General features: G+C 39.9%; 1 protein-coding gene across 9 annotated transcripts in view; it reads right to left on the bottom strand.

Annotated features, from left to right (window-relative positions):
- Positions 1-19181, bottom strand: part of Robo1 (roundabout guidance receptor 1) — a 997918-nt gene that overhangs the window by 111825 nt on the left and 866912 nt on the right. For all 9 annotated transcript variants that reach the window (XM_029470374.1, XM_029470376.1, XM_029470373.1 and 6 more), the window contains 2 exons: positions 1010-1130; positions 528-666 (listed from right to left, as the gene is read on the bottom strand). In XM_029470374.1, the coding sequence (XP_029326234.1) occupies positions 528-666; positions 1010-1130 (260 nt within the window). The remainder of the gene's footprint in view (positions 1-527; positions 667-1009; positions 1131-19181) is intronic.

Genomic DNA, 19181 nt, shown 5'->3' with positions numbered 1-19181 from the left:
GTACAAGCCGCAGTCAGGGTAGCATGCTTTGGGATGCTCTGGAGACAAGATGGTACCTTCTGATTCTAATTACCTCCAGGGTTCCATCCTGACCCTCAGACAGAGTCTACAGATGTTACTCAACTTGGGAGGCAAATACATCAAAATGAGTGTATTATAAATTGATATGATAAATCCACGTTTCATTTCATATACTTGGTTTCCCATACCCTAGCTTGGCAACACAGTATACTACAGAGTACTGTTTTGTTTGTTTGTTTGTTGTTGTTGTTGTTTGTTTTGTTTTGTTTTTTTTCTGTTCTGATCACGGGCTTATTGCTGCAGTCTAGGACTGGGAATATTACATCATTTATAACTAGGCCTGGAAAGGATGGTAATTCAAAAGATGGGTTGTTGAGCAATTTGACTGAAAGTGGTGATCAGTAAAGATCAGAAGTGAGGACCATGTCACTAACTAAAGCATGCACTGCCTGATTCGAAACAGAAATTTCAAACTAATGCATCGTTGAAGCTCCTCCCATCTGTACCTGGATTTGGGCAGCTCTCCATCATCTTTCCTCCATCGAACTGTAGGCACAGGGTCTCCTCGGGCCTCACATTTGAATTCTGCACTGTCATCCACAGTCACTGCCAAATTACTGGGTCTCTTCACAAATGATGGTCTCTCTGGAAGATGAATGAATGGAAAATCCCTTAGGATGTTCAGTAAGGACAGACTTCCATTTATCCCACACAGCTACCCACTCCTATAGACCCCTCACTGTTTCATATTTACACTCATTTCATAACTTTGGCTTTTTTCCCCCCTCAAGCTGCTTTGCGGTTCCTTCTCGTGCCTTTTCTTTCTCCCACATACTGGGTTACAGGTATTTCTTTCTCCCTCATGTAAAAGGTTATTTATATACTTTGATTAAAGATGATTTTTCTCCTTTGTATAAAGATACAAAAGAATAATGATGAGTATGTTCTACAGGAGGAGGTAGATGATGTTAGACAGAAATACACTTACCTAAAACGGTTAGCTCTGCGACTTCACTCTCCCGTTCCCCCACCATGTTGGTGCCAACGCAAACATACTTGCCAGCATCGCTTTTACGCGTATAAGTGATCATGAGTTTTCCTCCTCGTATCTTCAAAACAAAAAAAAGCCCCAAAACAATTGACATGGATATTATGAAAATGTCTTTAACTGTATACCACTTCTTAACTTCTTAAAGTTAAGTCAAGATCATAGAAGCAATTGAAACACACTTAGAACCTTCACTGAAATAGTAACAGTGATTAAAAGTCTCTTAACCTCCCACTTCCCAGTCAGAACAAAATCAAAATCAAACCAAACCAACCAAACAAATTGATGGCCAGATGTTTCAGTGGGTAATTCTACCAGATGTTCAAAGAGTAGTAAATGCCAATACTCTTCTACTTACTTCATAAAATGGATAACCCAGACCCAGAAAGACAAATATGAATGGGTACAGTTATATGTGGCTAATAGCTGCTTAGCCAATAATAACTAAGCTACAAATGTAGAACCACAGAGGTAAGTTAGTGGTTAGGTGGTAGCAGGGGGCAGATAGACCTCCCTAGGAAAGTGATATAGAACAGAAAGTTATGGAACGTTGGAGAGGGGACTGGAATGGGAGGATCAAACCTGTAGGGGGCTGGGAGAGGGGGTACAAGAGATAGACTATTGAAGAGACAGCTAAAATTTGAGGGGTAGGATGGAAATCTAATACAGTAGGTGCTTCCTAAAATATATACATATATGAAGGTGACCTAAATGAAATCGCCAAATAATGGGGAGACAGAGCCCCAACTGGATATCTCTTATCACCAAATGAAGCTTCCAGTACTGGGAATGGACTACATCTAAATGAGATATTGGACAAAGGGTTCCCATAGGAATCCTTAGACAACCCAGGAAGTTACTAAGACTCTAGGTTGCTTTTCACAAATTAACTGCAAGGCTCATTGCTGAAGACAACACCTACAACAACTCATTGGATTTGAATAAACTGAGCTGGCCTCTAAACAGAGCCCTCACGCCTATGTTCTAGCATCTTCAGTACAGTAAGGTATTCTATATGCTGCCAAAGGAGCAATGTAAACACTTATGCAGCCACACACTCTGGTGTCCTGCCTATGATGGTTGTCCTGTCTACAAGTCAAGCTAGTGAAACATTGGCTCAAAGTTCATGGGAGTGACTGACATCTACACACACTTATACAGAGTCACACGACTTTGCAGAAATATAAAGTAGGATCATGTCAACCGTGAAAATGCAACCTGCATTTTCCCCTAAATGAGGATGAGGTTTTGCATTTTTAACTGTTGAACACACTGTGCACAGATATTCACTATCAACTGGATTACATGGTTTCTCTATCAAGTACTATTCACTTACTGACAGACGTTACAATTTTTTTCTGCCTCCCTTTTAAAAACAGCCCCCAAACGATCATCCTTGTAGTATCGCTCAAAAAACAAACAAACAATGGAATGATCAAACAAACAAACAAACCAAACCAAACCCACAACTGAAACAAACAACGGAAAGAACAGATCAATGGTAGACCCAACATTAGTTCGTGATAGCTCATAGTTCATAAAGCTAACCACTTTGTATTCTGTCAGTTATCATGTGCATATTTGTGTATATATATATAGTTAGCACCTTCTTTACTATTGCTTTGCTATGGAGATGATAAGGGTAAACATTATAATACTCTGACTTTTCAAGAAAGGGTTCAGAGGTACAGGCAAGTATAATCCTTCCTCCGCCTGGTTCAACTATGCCAGACATACTATGTTTTAATTACGCTATTAAAAGCAGGTCATCTTGTGTGTGAACTATGAAAAGAATGAATGTAAAGGAGCCTCGAATTCCTCTTGAGAGCCCTAGAACCTGCCCCAGTGTCTAAGGAAAAGGAACAATTTTGTGAGATGAAAAGGACTTGACGAATGAGCAAGTTGGAACAGGCAGAGTCTGTCTCTTGGGCTTGGTGAGGGACAGGAAACATATACTCTGCAACCTATTAATTACTGTTAAATAAACTTGTATTTAATAAACTTAAATTCTTGGGGAGAACCAGTAGGATATCATAAAATGCCTATCCTCCTGAGAAGATATACTGCCCCTCTTATTACATGCTCATGTTGAAGTACTCACATAAGACAGCCTAAAAATGGAGAGAAAGACATTCATTTCAACCAAAAGAACCAGCCCCGCCCCCAAGCTAAATGGAAGTATCTGTGGTGTGCTCTGTATGAGCTGAAGTTCTGTCACAGTGGACAACATGTGGGGACCTTCCTCTTAAGCCCAAGAGTCTAACTTTAAATGACCTTGCATGCTCAGAAAAGGAGTTCATCTTAGAAGACATAACAGAAACAATATTAGATTAATGTAACCAAAAAAAAAAAGAGGAAACCCACAAATGCCTGCAGCATTCCTTTTGATCAGAAAGTCAATAAGTCACTGTGCTTATCTACAACAAATATAAGGCTTAGGAGATAATTTGAAAACACAGTGAACTATGGAGGGGAACAAAAACTAAAGGCTGATGACAAGTAAATAATCTCCAAAAGCAGAGATTTATTTCTTCAGTTTTCATGTCGTAGAGTATTTATTTACTTTTCCAATTTTTAAATACTTGGGAATGTAGGACCTTAAATCAACTTGGTTTTGTACACATGGGGCATCAATTAACATTATATATTACAGCCTGATGTTATTCTATTTTGAAAGATTACATACAAATGGAGAAGGAGGGGAATTTAACTAACAAGAATTATAGGGGAGCTGCTGGGAGAGTCTCAGCCATGGAATAATTCCAACTGTGAGAGAATGGCAGGGAACAATAGCTGAGGAGAAACCAGAAGAAACAAGAGGATTTTAGAGAGTTTCTATTACACCTGTTTTTTTTTTTTTTTTTTACAATTCCAACACAGTAATTTGTTAATCCTGGTACAGAGTTTTTGATTTAAATAATCAGGAGACCTACTTTGTTGTCTTATATTGACATTTCAGTATTAAATATAGATAGCTAGACAAACTATTATATATATTCTTTACATACTTTCAAAAAATGACACAATCAAATTAGAGACTATAGACATGTTATTCTTAGGCTCTCTATGCTGCTATCAGTTCCCCCCAAATGATGATTTTTGGTTGGACCATCACTCTGCTACCTCGCTGGGCTGAAGCAGGATCTGCAGATCACTTTGTTGCCAGAAACAGCAGCAAGGAGCCCTGTCAGAGGTAACTAGCAGACAGGCTGGAGGCTGTTAAAACTGCTAGAATACACAATCACTCTCTACCTCAGAGGTTTACTCATTTCAAACTGTTAATGCTGCAGAAACTAAGAAGGTTGGTCCTAAAGTCCTAGGCATGAACAAAGGATAAATACCAGGTTAAAACAAGAATAGGAAATAGGACACAAAATGAGATAATCCCCTAGTTATTTCACTTTAAAAAAAATGGAATTTTTTTTCCCAGACAGCTATAAATACCCAACAATCCCATCAACAAAGCCCTATTGGTACAACTATATAAAAAAATGCATCTATGGGGGTTCTGTTTTGTTTTTGACATAGGGTCTTACTATGGAGCCCTGGCCTGGAATTCACTACATACACCAGATTGTCCTGGAACTTAGACCTGCTTCCAAGTCTCGCCAAGTGTACCTTGTCAACATGGCAAGAAAGCTAAAGTTCTCAAAATAGACCAACAGTAGATGAAACTGTTCTTAGGTGTACAGACAAAAAAGTTCTTAACAAGGGGCAAGTAGCAAAGCTGGATAATCAGAGTCCAAAAGTATGGAGGACCGCTGATAGCCTTCTATTTCCACAAGGTATGTTGATTTTGATAGTATGGCACTGGCTATACCTAAATGGGGCTATACGAAAGTCACAATTCTCTATGGCCGCAGGTATGGAAAAGAGACTGCTGTGTCATTCTCAATAGAAAAAGAGAACCATCACCCCAGCACTCTCACCTTGATCAAATCAACACACTGGCTTTCAAGAACTCACTACAGTTATCTGTCTGTATTTGGTGTTGTCATATAAAAGCCCTGGAAGTGTGTGCTGACTTTCTACACAGAAAACCACGGTGCCCCTTTCAATACTTTCCAAAAATGACATTTCCTCTCTCTCTAAACAGAGGGGGGAAATAGGTCTAACACCCTCAAAACACTAGAAATGTGGAAAAAAAAGGCGGCCTCCATTTAAAACAAGCTCAGAAAATGTTTCTTGGCAGGTCTCTCCGTACAGCTGGATTTGACAGCCCAATTGTAAACCTATCAAAAACTAGTTTGTATAATGAACAGACACAATGTTAAACAGTGAGCTGCAGCCTAGAGACTTCAATTAACATAATCCCAGGGAGGGGGACAGCAGAATTTGCTAAGCTTTCAGACAATGTGCTAGTATCCTGCCTCTGTCAAAAAACCAAGGCTGGGGTCTTAATTCCTCCTGACCATGCACCTTACCAGCCCACAGCAGCAACCACATTAGATACCCACATTTCCATAAGCCCTAGACAGTACTGGGGGTGGGGTGGGGTTGGGGGAGCTCAGCTATGTACATAGTTAATGAAGTCAAAGCAAGAAGAGGGGTCCTGGTGGGCCCAGTGCTCCTTTCCTGGAAAGAAACAGGCAGGAGAGAAGAAGGCCTTAAAATTTTAAAACCTCAAATATCTTTAAACTTGAAAGTTTTCGTTAGAATAGCCTCCAATTTTATGATGTTTTACTGATATTAAGGCAAGAAAACCCTCCAATGTGGCTGATGCATATTATTTTAATACACAAGGAGTTCTCCCTAAGGGAAACTTTTCCTTGGGGCATGGGGGTCCTCTCCAAGCAGTTAACCATTTCTGTGGAGCAGGAGGCCATTTCTTTGCCTAACTCCTTTATCTTCCTGGAACTGTCTCTATTGAGGGACAGTCCACCAAAATCAAAACCAATGGTTTTAATGCCTATAGGGGAAAAAAAAAACAAACCAATCACAGTAAGTATTTTTATTTCCAGTACATAGGGACAAGAAATGATAATTATCTCTACATACAAAGGAGGAGCATTCATCTAGGGAGGGAGGGAGGGAGGGAGGGAGGGAGGGAGGGAGTAAATAAAGTAAGATTGTTGGTCTGCCTATTCTATCTGTAGACAGCTCACCCCACAGTCAGTTTTCCCAATCAGAAATGAAAATGAACTCAACATGAACTCCTTGCTCTGTGCCTTCATTTTCTACCCTAAAGCAAGTTGGATGATTTGCAGTGTCTGTTACACAGGATTCCCCCCCCCCCATCACCTCCTCCTCAACGCTCTCCCTGTACCTCTGGGTTAGCATACTAAGCCAACTGGGGCTAATTAACTAGTTTGGCTACACAAAATCTTTTCTGCATTTAATTACATTAACTTAATGTGACTTGAATTCAACAGACCAAAAAACGAAACCACTAATTATATTAAGGGCTTCAAAGTTGATTTCAAATTGCTAACCAACAAACTGTCCTATAATTTATTCCATTTCCTTTAATAGATTTTTTCATATTCAAAAACTTGTATCCTTTGCACATACCATCGAAGAAATAAATTTGAACAATAGGCTAGAATACTGATTTTTTACTAACAGGATGATATTTTAAACAGTACATATAAGACACACACATAAATACCCTCAAACCACTGAAAATTGTACAGTGCATCACATTCACTGATTTTGAAAAAAACCAAAAGGTTTGAAATACTCAGAGAGTAGCAAGATCCTGGTAAGTGTGATTAACATTAACTCTAAGATATACCGAGGCTTGGATATGATTTTTTTTCCTTTTAAAAACTTGATTCTTTCTCATGGAATTAATGTTTTTAGTATATTGCAAAGTAATTGAGATGAAAAGTCTTGAATGAGAGCATCGCATCACTCTTTTTTTTCCCCCCCCAGTTTTTTGAGACAGGGTTTCTCTGTGCAGCCCTGGCTGTCCTGGAACTCACTCTGTCAATCAGGCTAGCCTTGAACTCAGAAATCTACCTGCCTCTGCCTCCCAAGCACTGGGAGTAAAGGTGTGTGCCACCACTGCCCAGAGACAGCATCATTCTTCAATGATTTCTGTCCAGAAAAGGACAGAAAGAGAGAAGGGCATCCCTTAACAGAGTAATGTCAATTCTGCCAAGATCCGTGACCCAGAGACCAGAAACAAGCTACTGTGAATTACAGAAATACCCTCGATGGCCTGCCAGTGACAATGAGATGCCCATAACCTAGATGGCCAGGTATGCACAGTCCCCAGACTTTCTGGAAAAGGACATTTTCCTAATGATATTTTTTTCAATATATTTGTCTACTAATGTTGTGAGTGTACATCTGTGTGCGTTGAGGCTGGAGAAACCACATCCAAGATGGTTGACGGGTCTTGAGTCTTGGTAGGTATTTTTTCCTGCCTTTTGTCCTAATTTGCACAACAGTCTCCTCTTTCATCAGGCACATCAAGGAAGAGACACACCCACACCAGTACCTCCCCCAGCCCTCAACAAGAACAAACTCATCTCTAAGAACTGGCACCAATCCATAGTAACAACAACAAAAAATAATTTAAATAACACCCAATACCTTGTTTAAATTTTGTCTTTAGAAAGGGAGACAAGAAAATTGTATCTTTTAATTGGTCTACAAAAGTATTTTTAACCTTTAATGTTGGGCAAGTCAGATGAAAGGATTCTTATCATCATCAGGCCTGAACTAGCCAACTTCTCAAAAATAATGCTCTGTGCTTTGGCTCACATCTGTAATCACAGTGCTTCAGAGGCAGAAGCAGGAAGGATGCTGATGACTTCAAATCAGAGAGTCACTGGGCAGCCTAGGCAGCGTATGGAGACCCTACCTAATGATAAAGAACAGTGATAGTAATCCTAGTTTGTTGCTTTCTAAAAGAAACAAAACAGCGATGGCAGTATTATTCTATTATACAAATGACGAAACGTTGGATACGTCTTCCAAAAATCTCTCATGGTAATTAAAAACTTAGAACCAACTGAGAGAGAATTTAGGCAATTCTGGTCCCAGAGTATGAAGGCAGGCACAGCAGTTCTTTTGTGGCCCTTTCCCCCACTACCCAGATCCCTAATTGAACTGTGCAAGAAAAACAGCTTTAATCAAGATGATCTCATCTGCTTAGTAATTATGATTTATTATTATATGTAGGTAATTTCTATTTCTGAATAAACACACTAATTATTGTTTTTCCTCCTTGAAGCTTACATGTCAAGGTCATTATTAAAAAAATTCAAATTCTTGATAAATTTTCACTATCAAAAAGGCCTGACATAGAACTACTGCCACAATTCCATCAACATTTCTCTTCGATGTAAGTTAACTTTCAAGAATTAATTTGTATATAGCTTCCATATATGTGCTATTAAATTATACAAAATAAGACTTTAAATCATATCTGTGCCTATGACAACATGATCAAGAAGATCGCTAATGGTAAATCTTTAGATTAATACAACAATGAAGTTGATCCAGCCATATCACAGATCTTCTGAATTAGCAAAGCTGATTATAATTTAACCTGCTCTTTCTAGATTTCCTAACACTACTGACCGCTGTCTCATGAAAAAAGCGACAGCAAACCTCTTTCATTTCTCCCTATGGCCATTGCAATCTGGACATGGGAGCTTGACACAGGAATGAGTGGAGGAGGTGGAGAGGGAGGAAATGGATGGAGATGAGGAAGAAACAATGAACTGTTTAAAATATTTCCCACTGAGGCCTTTTGATTAAGAGCCATTGCATGTGGCCCACAAAGGCTAGTAGGTAAAGTTGTGGTGTACTCCTGACCAGACACAAAAGGGGAACAGCTGTGCCTTGAGATGAGTCAAAAGAAGATAATAGATGAATACTAATATTAATGATGTTTTATCTTGCTGTAGGGTAGAAAAAAAATTAAACCAGTCAGATTTCAACCTTATTAAACACCCCCCCCCCACACACACACACTCAAACTTGAAAGGGAAAAATATTCCTCTTTATTTTACTAATTCATTAGCATTGTCTATTTCATTTTTCACAGCCTAGTTAAAGGACAGAGCGTGCTCCTGGGAATCGCACACACATACAGAATCAACTTGGTAACAGGAGGTCAGACAACAGCATACACACTGGGCAGGAAACATGAGAGCAAACTGGAAGCAATCACATCACCTTTCTCCATTTAATCTCCTGACATAAGAAGGCAAGCATCTCAAAGGGGGAAAAGAAACATAGCATGTAAGTCTTTAGATGACTCTCTTCAGCTTTGAATTAGGGGAAAACGGGCAATTAAGATCTTTTCATGGCTATCCTATATTTGCCTGAGCGACAGACATTCAAGAGCACATGATCCAATTTCATTTGTTTGCTGGTACACTTTACAACGCTGTCTGAAAACCAACATGATTTCAGCCAGGAGTTTAAAACACACTTGATCATCGGAAAGAAGCAACAAGAGACTCAGGCAGAAGAAGCAATTATCCCAGAGGGAGCACGTGGCTCTCCACACAGCTTGGGGAGCCGCCAGCTGAGAACACAGGCCAGGGAGGAATCCAGTCTAGGACTGTGGCAGCTGCAGTTCCCCAGCTACTTCCCTCTTTTGCTGAACTTCTTTGCTTCCTCCTCCGAGCAATTTATAAATTGGTTAGTGGGCTGTTTCACAGCGGCAGAAGTGCACCTATGATAATTTGATGACAGACTACATCTAGCCCAGCTAATTGCAGGCAAGTGGGAGGCACCCTGCAGAGACACAGTTAAGTTAGAGGGAGAGGATGCTTTTCATTGTGAAGGATAAATTAAGACCTTTCCATATAATGGGAGCACACCACCAGAGAACCTATTCATGAAGTGTTATTTTAACAAAGAGAAAAAAAGCAAAGATTAAGAAACACGGGCTTCTTAATGTCTACCTAGTTTTCTTGCATAAGTGGGGGCTTAAAGACAAGAATAGAAAAGTTGAATTTGGCATTTTCTGCTGCAAATCCACTGGGGGGGGGGCACTACAGCATGGTCCCTAAAACAATCAAGGGAGAAAACCCCGGTCTAATTTATAATATTCCAAACTCCAGCTGGCCACTGCAGCCATCTGATGAAATGGCAGGCGGATGACCCAGCATAAGCTTTTAGCTGATTCCCGAGGTGTCTGATTCCCAAGCCATTTAGACTAGAACCCCAATGTGAATCCCGTAAAATACCAAGCAATATAAAGAGTGGTTTTATCATAAAGTAGCCTTTGCAAGCCATCTCCTAAAAGCAAGGGAGCTGATTTGGCTTTTATGTCTATGAAAATTCTGGGCAGATTACATGGTAGTATTCAGCTTGGATATGAAAAATTAATTTAGCCCACAGCTATTAAACTTAATGTATTATTTCCTTCACAGGTCTCATGAAACAATGTCCTGCTGTTTTAAAGGTAAAAGCCAAGTCTTACAGGCAATTTTCACTCTCCCACAAAACCTGGTTGGCTTTTTATCGCCTCACCAAGCCATCTGGCTATAATTCTGAATTTACATATAGCCACCGCTATGACCGTCTGAAATAAAAATCTACGGAGGAATTATGACTGTACTCTAGAAATAAAGATGACAAATGTTCATAGTATTTGAGAAGAGAAAAGCTCGCTTTCAAATTCTTGGCTCTTTTGAGTTACAAGAGCTGAAAATACTTTGCCAACAGCAAAGCGCTCTCTCGCTCTCTCTCTCTCTCTCTCTCTCTCTCTCTCTCTCTCTCTCTCTCTCTCTCTCTCTCCCTTCTTGCTGGGCTTCCTTGTTCTCTACAGTTTTGCTTGAGTGTGAGGATTTCCTTCCCCACCAAATACTTTGCAAAGATAATGCCTTTTCCAGAGACTGGGTCTAATTTATAACATTCTCTTACATCCTGACAGAGAGCCACAGTTGAGTGCAGCAGGGATCCTTGGACTTGGAAATACAGTGGGCAGACTGACTTTAGAAAAAGGAAATCTGCAAATATAAAAGAGCAACAGGATTATCTAATACTATTCTCTGAGATCCTACACAAGTTTAAGCACATTTTGTAAAAACTGCAGGTTGAAGTTTGATCTCTAGCTGGTCCTGTTTTCATCTCAGAATATCAAAGAATTATAAGGAAAACATGCAAGTAAGCAGCTGAAATTAATTGGTGAGTTAGTTAACCAGAAGATCATGTCAATGAGAACAGAGGTATAAGTTCAAACCCATACTGCAAATTTCCTTTTCTTTTATTGAACATAATATGATGCTAGAAAAAAATCTCATTGACGTGACAGTTTTGTGCCTTGGTCATTGGGGATACATGAGAAGACAAATCACCCTCATATCTCTAAGCATTATGTTATATATATATATATATATATATATATATATATGTGTGTGTGTGTGTGTGTGTGTGTGTGTGTGTGTGTGTGTATAACTTATGAAGAATGATCACTTATTTATGTTTGGTGAATGTAAGCCTTTAGGAACACAAAGACTGAACAAGAGTTCAAACATTAGCATCAGGTTTTTGCATGAGCCATGCACACCTCTTGCCAGCTAGTGATGAACCATGTTACATGAAAAGTTAAAACAAGAACTTCCCGTGGGCGTCTACTTCTATTCTGATCTATGAAAACCAAACAAAGGAGAAAGCTACTTATTTCAAAAAACATTTAAAAAATCATTTGGGTTGGCTTCAAAGACATCCTCTTACAATCATATGTGGTTCAGTTCCATAGCCGAGACAGAAAACACAAAGAAGAAATGCACTGCCAAGAGCATCAAGGGACTACAGATTGCTATAATGGATCTACTGATTGCTCCCGGACCTCGGCTTAACCATCAAGGGGGCTACAATTGTTCATGACCTATGTCTAAATTACAGTTAGAACTTGGAGTTGGAAATCAGAATTTTGTAAGTCTTAGGTTGCTTCCAGATCCCCACTTCCCCTGAAGCCCCCACCCCTACCCCAGGAACTCTGCCAATACCAGGTGGTTGTGTTGGAAGTGATGTCAACCAATGGGAAGCCTAACAAGGACAATACAACCAGAGGTAAACTGAATTTCCCATCCGTCTTTGCTTGTCTTCCATGCATCAACACATTCTGTGACAACTGAGACTTTGTCCTAAGTTTAGCATTTAAAATACACAGCATCTATGTAGAAAACATGTTATCTGTATTTTTCCAGGGCAATTGCATGAACCGGCTTTTCATGATGTCTGCTGTCATCTCTTCAGACACTGCTTAATATTCCAGAACTGGAGATCATTCCAAACTCTTATGTTACACTATGGAAGGCAAATTCCAATTCTGATCACCTTCCCAAAGAAATGCATGTAAGTTCTCTGACTCGTGTCTGGGAATTTTAAATGACATCTGAAGAACAAAAAATGAAACACTGTCTTAGGTGCAAAATGCTTTTAGTGGCTTTGGGTAGGCAAGTTAGCACATGAAACTTTCTTCATCAAGTCTGTGGCAAGTTTAATCAATAGCCTGATATTTTCATGTAGCAATCTGTGTTCATCATAGTTATGACATCTTAACACCTGTGGTATATATAGTCCAATGCTGCAGGCTTTATCATTAGTTTTACAACCTACTCACAATAAAGACACATTCTCCTGTTTTGTTTTGTTTTGTTTTGTTTTGTTTGGGGGGGTATGAGATAACTAACAATCAGGGAATATCAATCATTTGTTCCAGATCACTCCATTAGTGCCCTGGACCACATTCTGCACACATACAAAGCAAAGCTTCTCTAGTGGGCTTTCTTCTGAATAGAGATTAGGAACGTATATTTTCTTGGCTTCCCACAACATGAGGTGCACATCTGCAATACTGTGTAAATGTATGGAAACACTGAGCTCCAAAGACTAGAACAAATAAATGTGATCCCAGGGCTTCGCCAGGGTGTTAGACCTAGGGTCCCCCTTTCAGCACATGACAGACTTAAGCATGCTTGATAAGGAAATCCAGCCTAATTATCCTTAATCCTTCAAGTTGTCATCAGAATAGATGTGCCTATTTACAGCACATATTGCGTGTGTTGTGTGCAGGATGTGGAGTTAGGGAAACATCCCACATTAGTGACTATGTAGAGAGAACAGCTCTCTTGCTCACAGGTAAACATGAGTTTATTATAGCATGCTTAGAGTTCAGGCAGAATATTTATAGGCTTCTCTAATGAAGATGGGTAAACCCGATAGGATCTTTGCAAACATGATGCAGGGTTCTGTGGAGTGGAGTGATGTACCTAGATGAGAGAAGAGGGTGTAAAAGGCAGCTTAAGAAATGATGGATTCCTTTATCCTCTCAAGGAGATGAAGGTCCATTACCTTCAACCAATTTTTTATAAATTGAGCTCAACTGCTCTTGAGAGTTTTCCACAAGAGTGGATTTTAACCTGAGCCTGTTTTAAGCATGGTCACCCTTCGAAGTTTCAGGAGCACCTATACTTCTAAGATTTAGGAAGTGAAATACTGGACCATCTGGTAGTAATTCTGTTAATGTACACCAGATTATTTTACAAGTGTATGATTTATCATATTATCAAATTCTTTGGTTTTAAGGAGATAAAACTGAAGAGGTCAGACTTTACCAATCGCCGTTTGGTTTAAAAGCATCTGGCCCTTTAAACAATAGAAAAAGCCCAGTCAGCATTAGGGACTTTGGCCTAGGAATGAAAATTGAAGTTATTTTTGAGGGAGAATCTTTCAGTGTAGACACCATAGAGGAATAAAGTTAACTTTGGCCAAGCATAAATAATGAAAAGGAAATCCCAGGTCCCTTTCAAAGGTTCAGATGAGAAGTAATTTAAACGTGAATGGCTTCAAATGTTTCTTTGATTTCTGCATTTGGGGCCTCTTGTAAAGAGAGAGGGCCTTGTACAATCAGTGAACTTTGGAATCTACTACTTTAAAAAGAAGGTTACAATTCATTTTGTTTGAGGTAAACAGAAAGAAACCAAATGCCACCTGGCCATCATGAACAATCAGAGATACCTGACTTGCAAAGCAAACTGTAGAAACACAAAGGCTTTCCCAAGCCCAGGCTGATACCAGTGAACTTTGTCAACTCAAAGATAAGATTTATGGGCAATTCTTTCAAGATAAATTTGAAGCTAGATTTTTTTCCTAAGAAACATTTCATTTGAGATTAATAGAACATTGAAAAATAAAATAAACGGGTTAGAACACCATCCTTGAACCCATAAAAGATTGTGTCTTTAATTTGGCAAGAGACTTCAACCTATAATTAAACAAAGTGCTCCCAGACTCCAGTGAAATTCCACTAGTCTACGGCAATTTGGAGAAATTGACTGGGCTGATCAAATATATCAAAGTGCATAGAACTGAAGGCACTGAAACCAGACAGGTAAGAAAGAGTACAGTCACTGTGAGCAGAAATCAGGACAACATTTATGTTTCTGTTTTCTATACTCTAGGTAGCAGGTTACCATCAAGAGCCTGCGGCAGGAAATACCTTTTGGCAGCCTGGACTCATCCTGCATCGTTATAGTACTTGAGACAGGGATAGCTCACTGAGAATTAGTTTGAATTCTGAAGTCTCACTTTTGTGGAGAGATTAGAAGAATGTCTAGTAGCCTTTCTTCTTTGTGAGGGGAGCCCCTTGGGCTGGAGGATTGAGGGTGCTAATTAGAAGCACAGGGTGAGGAGACAGGCAGATCAACAAGGCAGCCCTCTTGTGTTGTCTGACAGTCTGGATATAAGATGCTGGTGGGCCTGGCATTTTGAGAAGAAATAATAGTAAAACTGGCTTAACAGAAACCAGTTTTGGAAGAATCCGAAGAGTAGAATGTTGTCTAGAGACTAAATAGAAGGCTATACGGATAAAATATTGATGTATTACCATATTCAAAGTGCATGGGATTATATAGGATGATCATATATGTGAGGTCAATTATATACACAGAAGTCTAACACTTTACTCAAAATATCCCTGACAACTACATAGTATTTTCCAAACTGCTAAGGAGTTACTTACTATCCTAGAAATCAATTGTCTCCAATGTGGCTTCTACCACTTTAACTCTGCCACTGGACCTGCTTACCTTGCCTCTGTGGCTCTTGCATCAGCTCACAGTGATTTGTAAGGGTTATCCAAGGAATGATAACTTGGTATGCTAAATGATCTGGACAAGAATGAGCAGACAGACTACACAATATCAAGGCTGCCAAAGTTATATGTTACACAAGACATAAATTTGATGCAACTTATGAACCTGTGGACCAGGCTATGCTATGATTTCACAAATGTTTGTTTGTGTTTGTGAACCTTCTACGTAATTTATTCCACAAGTTGTTTATTTATTAAGTTAAACTCTGATCTCTCCCAAGTTCTCACACTTTCTGGCTGGTCATGAAGTCACATATTAATGATAGCCTCGGCCTGCTGATCTTCCCACCTGCATTTCCCCAATGCCTGCATTACTAGAATGATCCACCAGACCCTGTTCATATGGGACTGGAGATCAACCCCATGGCTTCTTGCATGCTTGGTAAGGAATCTCTCACTGAAGCCACATCTCCAGCCTATCATCACTGAAAATCAAGACACTGATACATAGTAACTTAGATTGAGTGTTTTCATCCATCTTAAAACTCTTCCAACTCCCTTCCTCTCTCCCCACCCACTCTCCACCTTTTCCTTCTTCCTCTATGTTCCTCCCCCTCCCCCACTCTCTGGCTCTCCTCTTTCCTAGGCTCTCCTCCTTTCTCTTTTCCTCACTTTCTCCACTAGCCTGCCAGCCCCTCCCCTCCCTTCCCTCCCCTCCCCTGCTCCAGTTCTTTCCATTAAGGATCTAATCTAGATTCATATTTATGTTAGATAATGATAGTACTAAAGAACTATAGCCACAGCCCAAACAGTCTGGGGATACTAGTATAATCTAAGTCACAGAAGGCCCATAATAAATAGGGAATATACTATTATTCAAGTTAGTATAAAAGGAGTTGTGGTCTTAAACTGTGGATTTTAAATCACTGCAACTAGGTTCAAACACATTGTTATTAATCAAATGAGAGTCATTATAAACAATACTTTTTTTTTGTAATGGAGAAATAATAAATTCCATCGTGCTGTCATTCAAAGTTAACCATTCCAAGCTCCTACCAAAAGACCGACTCAGGAACACAGGTCTTCACTGAAGATGCTTCAAATACAAGAGACAAATGACATAAATCAGGATTGGCAACAACTCTAAGAAGAATACTTGAAAAAAGACAGAAAGATCTGGAAAAATAACTGTTATGTATTTCAGGAAGGATGATAGAGAAGACTCCCCTGAAGAAACTGCTTCAAAATCGAGAATCAAGGGGTTATGGAGAAGGCTCCGCTCTTACAGCAGGAGGCTGATGACCAGAGTTCATGCTAGAACTCAAAGGAAGCCCAGACACATGAGCTCAAATCTCTAATCTTGGTATTTCTGTGGTAAGATAGAAAGAAAACTGGCCAAAACTTTTGCCAGCTGGCATGCAATGCAATGATAAGAACCATGAGACCCTCTGTCAAACGAGAAAGGCAAAGTCCGAAACTCGAGGTTGTCTTCAAACCTCCACATGTGCTTCGTGGCAACGTGTGTCCACCAACACGACTTAAAACAAACAAACAAAACATGCAAACCACAAACACAGAGAGGGAGGAGGGAGGGTGGGAGGGAGGGAGGGAGGGAGAGAAGGAGGGTATACATACATGCACCACACATGAACATAAACACACAGACAAAAAAATTAAATTTAAAAATTTACGTTGGTTGTTCCTGTCTAAAGAAAACACAGGGACAAAGAGTGGAGACTGAAGGAAAGTCCATCCAGAGACTATCCCACCTAGGGATCCATCCCATATGCAATCACCAAACCCAGTCACTACTGCAGATGCCAAGAAGTGCTTGCTGACCGGAGCCTGATATGGATGTCTTGCGACAGGCCCTGCCAGACCCTAACAAATACAGAGGCAGATGCTCACAGCCAACCATTGGATTGAGCAAGGGGTCCCCAATGGAGGAGTTAGGGGAAGGACTGAAGGAGCTGAAGGGGTTTGCAACAACATAGGAAGAACAATAATATCAACCAACCAGAACCCCCTCCCCCAGAGCTCCCAGGGACTAAACCACCAACCAAAGAATACACATGGGACCAAGGGTTCCAGCTACATATGTAGCAGAGGGTGGCCTTGTAGAGCATCAATGAGATGGGAGGCCCTTGGTCCCCTGCAGGCTTGATGCCCCAGTGTAGGGGAATGCTAAGACAATGGGGCAGAGTGGGCAGGTGAGTGGGGGAGCACCTTTCTGGAGACAGGGGAAGGAGGGTGGGATAGGAGATTTTGGATAGGAAACCGGGAAGGGGAATAACATTTGAAATATAAATAAACAAAACAACCAATAAAAAATTTAAAAGAAGCCGGGCGTGGTGGCACACGCCTTTAATCCCAGCACTCGGGAGGCAGAGGCAGGCGGATTTCTGGATTTCTGAGTTCAAGGCCAGCCTGGTCTACAAAGTGAGTTCCAGGACAGCCCGGGCTATACAGAGAAGCCCTGTCTCAAAAAACCAAAAAAAAAAAGAAAAGAAAAGAAAAAAAATTAAAAGAATTTAAGTTGGGATGTGAAAAATTACTTAAAATAAAAGGAGGGTGAAGAGGTCAGGACATTCCAGGAAGATAAAGTACAAGAAGCAAAGACTTTCATAAATCAACAAGAAGCTTGATAATCAAAATTTATAATATGAACAGTTGCCAAGTCCTCATTAGAATATCTGCCATCTATCCTAGAATATGTACTAGACTCGAGGATGTCTCAGTTACTGCAATCCTTTTGAAACGTTTGGGTTCACAAGTAGATCAGAAATGCGGGACTTTCTTTGTATTCAAATTCAATGTTGTGTTTGATGGATCTATCTGTAATTATGTAGATGTGAACATCTGTGAAAGGATCAGAATACTCCCTGGGAACCTAAACCATCATTTCTCAATCAGCCTTCCCCTTCTGAATCATACAATTTCTCAACTTCCCTAAGGATGGAATCTAAGTAGAAGTGTTCTGGATGCGTGGGAAAAAAAGTTGATTCAGTCTGCACAGTGGCTGCCTTAGGCATTTCAGCTCATTTCCCTGTGAACACCACAGCTGAGGCTTGCGTTTCAGAACTCAGCTGGACAAAGGACTAGCACCAGCTTCCTCATCCCAGAATTAGCCTAACCTTCTTACTCATCACATTTACCCTGAGTACACAGGGTGAGTCTGTAGACATGAAGGATCAGGCACATGTGAATGCAGTGTAGATATGAATATTGGCAACGGCCATGGGAGACAAGATGTCTTCTATACACATTGAAAGTATGACTTTTATTAAATATTCATGAAATTACAGTTGATACAGAACAAGAGTTCCTCATTTTCGTTTCCCAGCTAACTCTATGTAGAGTCTTTCCAGGTCTATAATAGCAAAATATAACAGAATATTCAGAATACCTAAGCATGTATCCAGAGAGCATTCCTGCTAAGAGTGAACTAATATAGGTAGTATTAGATAATTCATTTGATAGATACAAGAATTAAAAAGAAATGTATGCATAATAAATAACTTCCATAGGCTCATGAGTGTAAGTATTGAATTCTGGGATTTATAATTTGGTCTTATGATGCCCACACATGTGTTTTACTCTTTTGATGTTTTCCTATTATAAAATTTGAAAACTAAGCAATTAGATTGGACACAAATTTATTTATAATTAATTTGTATAATCCTATCACATATATTGATTTTACTCGTGCTTAAGTCACGAGTAATTTATTTTTGAAGAAACAATGCACATAGTGTGCATTAACTACATGTAAGATGGACAGGAAGACATCTATTTTTGGCTTGCCACCCTAGCTTCCTTTGACCTTGCTGTTAGAGCACTACCTATTTATTTTACAGGAACTCAAATTCAACTTCTCAGGGAAGTGGGGCTCTACATCCTCAGCTGTGGTACATCTAATGATTTCCTCTAGAAGAGAAGGGGACAGGAATCAATGGACATTGAACAATGAAGGAACTAAAGAACAGAGGAGAATACTGACTGAAGGAAGGGAGGAGCAGATGGCTCAGGAAGGAGACATATGGGAATTGGAGGAGAGGAAGCCATTGGCAAGGAGTGGGCAGGATGCCAATTCTGAGAAGG

The sequence above is a fragment of the Mus caroli genome, chromosome 16, assembly GCF_900094665.2.
Source record: "Mus caroli chromosome 16, CAROLI_EIJ_v1.1, whole genome shotgun sequence".
Lineage (NCBI taxonomy): Eukaryota > Metazoa > Chordata > Mammalia > Rodentia > Muridae > Mus > Mus caroli.
This window is presented reverse-complemented; position numbering and strand designations above follow the sequence as displayed.